The 2518-nt window shown below is 45.7% G+C and overlaps 1 gene segment (V, D, J or C); it reads left to right on the top strand.

Moving 5' to 3' along the window:
- Positions 1–696: 696 nt before the first annotated feature.
- Positions 697–1347, top strand: LOC117798844. The segment is given in 2 exon segments: positions 697–840; positions 944–1347. Coding segments are annotated over 2 exon segments (435 nt in total).
- The last annotated feature ends 1171 nt before the right edge of the window (positions 1348–2518 follow it).

Below are 2518 nucleotides of genomic sequence, written 5' to 3' on the forward strand. Positions count from 1 at the left end.
CTTTGGCACAGGGCATGATCCCACAGTCTTGGGATCGAGCCCCACATCAGGCTCCTCCACTGGGAGCCTGCTTCTTCCTCTCCCACTCCCCCTGCTTGTGTTCCCTCTCTTGCTGACTGTCTCTCTGTCTCTGTCACATAAATAAATAAAATCTTAAAAAAATAAACACAGAGATGACTCGGGAGGAACATATACATATTGACATGTAAGAAAATCCACCTGCACGAACCCTGATTCTCTCCTTATTTTAAAAAACTCTACAGGAGGTAAAATCATCCTGTCCCCACTACTCGAGGGGTTCAATATTACCAATGAGCCTGCCCTCTCTTTCCTCGGTGTTTCAGGGGCAGTAGGTTGTCCTTGGATAGTGGGGCTCATTCTAATCCTGAATGTGTTCTTAGACACCTAGCAAACAATCTAAAATTCTGGGTGTTGGTTACGATTCCTTATCGGATAACATGACACCTATCCTGCAAGATTTGTGTGAGTATGTACTAACGAAGTCTCACAAGGAGGCCACGTACAAACATGGGAAAATTATAAAATGAAAAGTCATATTAAAAAAAAAAGTGGTCAATACCACCAAAACAAAGGCAGTCCACTCTGTTCCGCTTACTGGCCTCTATGTCAGCATAGATCCCAAGCTGAATATATAGTCAGAGGACATGCAAATAGGGCCCTTCCTCTGCTGATTAAAACAGCCCAACCCTGACTCTGCAGCTGGGAGAGGAACCCCAGCCCCAGGAATTCCGTGTGTTCCAATCAGTATCAGGACAGAACACAGAGAGCTCACCATGGAGTCTGTGCTCGGCTGGGTTTTCCTTGTTGCTCTTTTAAAAGGTAACTCATGCTGAACAAGAGACATGGAGTATGTGAGTGGATCTGAAGGAGTCAAACCGTGGGAGTGTAACAGTTTCCTGACCAGGATGTCTTGTGTCTGCAGGTGTCCAGTGTGAGGTGCAGCTGGTGGAGTCTGGGGGAGACCTGGTGAAGCCTGGGGGGTCCCTGAGACTCTCCTGTGCAGCCTCTGGATTCACCTTTAGTAGTTACAGCATGAGCTGGGTCCGCCAGGCTCCAGGGAAAGGCCTGCAGTGGGTCGCAAGCATTTACACTGATGGAAGTAGCACATACTACGCAGACTCCGTGAAGGGCCGATTCACCATCTCCAGAGACAATGGCAAGAACACGCTGTACCTGCAGATGAACAGCCTGAGAGCCGACGACACGGCCGTGTATTACTGTGCAAGTGACACAGTGAGGGGACATCAGTGTGAGCCCAGACACAAACCTCACTGTAGAAGGGGATCTGGACCAGCAGGGGGTGCACACTAGTCACCAATTCTGTCCTTAAGCCCCAAGAGCAGCTTCAGATGGAGGTTGTGGGCAGGTTTCTGGGGCTTCCTCTCCATAGAGCAGTTTCCCACAGGGACCCTCTCCTCAGACATGTTTCTGCACTTACCTCCTTACTCTATGGCTTAGTAAATAATTTAATGTGAAAACAGGTATACTAAAAACCACAAAATACAGACTCACTCACATTGTTTAGTCCTGTCCCTAAATACCGATGAATTACAAATATCCTGATGCCCATAAGCTGAACCTTTACAGGAATCCCAGCTGCACTCAGTGTGCATCACAGGACCTCCCAGCTCAATGTGCAAACTTGCTAGAGCAGCATTAATTGGATGATGGACATGAGGCCACAAAGGCACTGACAATCCAAAGCAAGAGAAGAAAGAGTCTTGGTGGGAGTCAGTGTCTTAAACCATGCTCACAGCATCAATGTCAGTGACACCGTGGGAAAGCAGTGGAACCCCTTCCCATTGTTGTATGGATGTGGAGTCTGAAAATCACACACATGCACACACACTCGCTCACAGAAGAGTATAAAACCTTTCTCACCTGCACCTAATTTCTCTGTAGCAAAGGTGGTCCTAAGACAGAAATACACTGCATACAGGAAGATCTCAAGAAGCAAGAAAAATCGGAAATAACCTAACCTTACACCAGGAGCTAGAGAAAGTATAAGGACTTAAGCCTAAACACAGTGAAGGAAGGAAGGTAGCAACAATTAGAAGAGAAATAAATCATATAAAAAACTTTAAAAAATGGGGCACCTGGGTCTCTCAGTCATTAAGCATCTTCTTCTGCATAGCTCATGGTCCCAGGATACTGGGATCCAGCCCCACATCGGGCTCCCTGCATGGTGGAAAGCCTGCTTCGCTCTCCCACTCCCCTTGTTGTGTTCCCTCTCTCACTGTATCTGTCAAATAAATATATAAAATCTTAAAAAAGAACTATGAAACAATAGAGCAGATAAAAAAAAACGAGATCTGGATCTTTGGGAAAAAAAACAATAAAATTGAGAAACCAGTGCCTAATTTTATTAAAAAATAGAAATAAGTGCAAAAAAATCACATCAGAAATTTATCTGTTTCTCTAGGAAACAAACAGGTTTTCAGAGGGGAGGGATTGGGGAAACGGGGTATCTGGGTGATGTGTATCAAGGAGGGCACAT

The sequence above is a fragment of the Ailuropoda melanoleuca genome, unplaced genomic scaffold, assembly GCF_002007445.2.
Source record: "Ailuropoda melanoleuca isolate Jingjing unplaced genomic scaffold, ASM200744v2 unplaced-scaffold3611, whole genome shotgun sequence".
In the NCBI taxonomy this organism is placed as follows: Eukaryota; Metazoa; Chordata; class Mammalia; order Carnivora; family Ursidae; genus Ailuropoda; species Ailuropoda melanoleuca.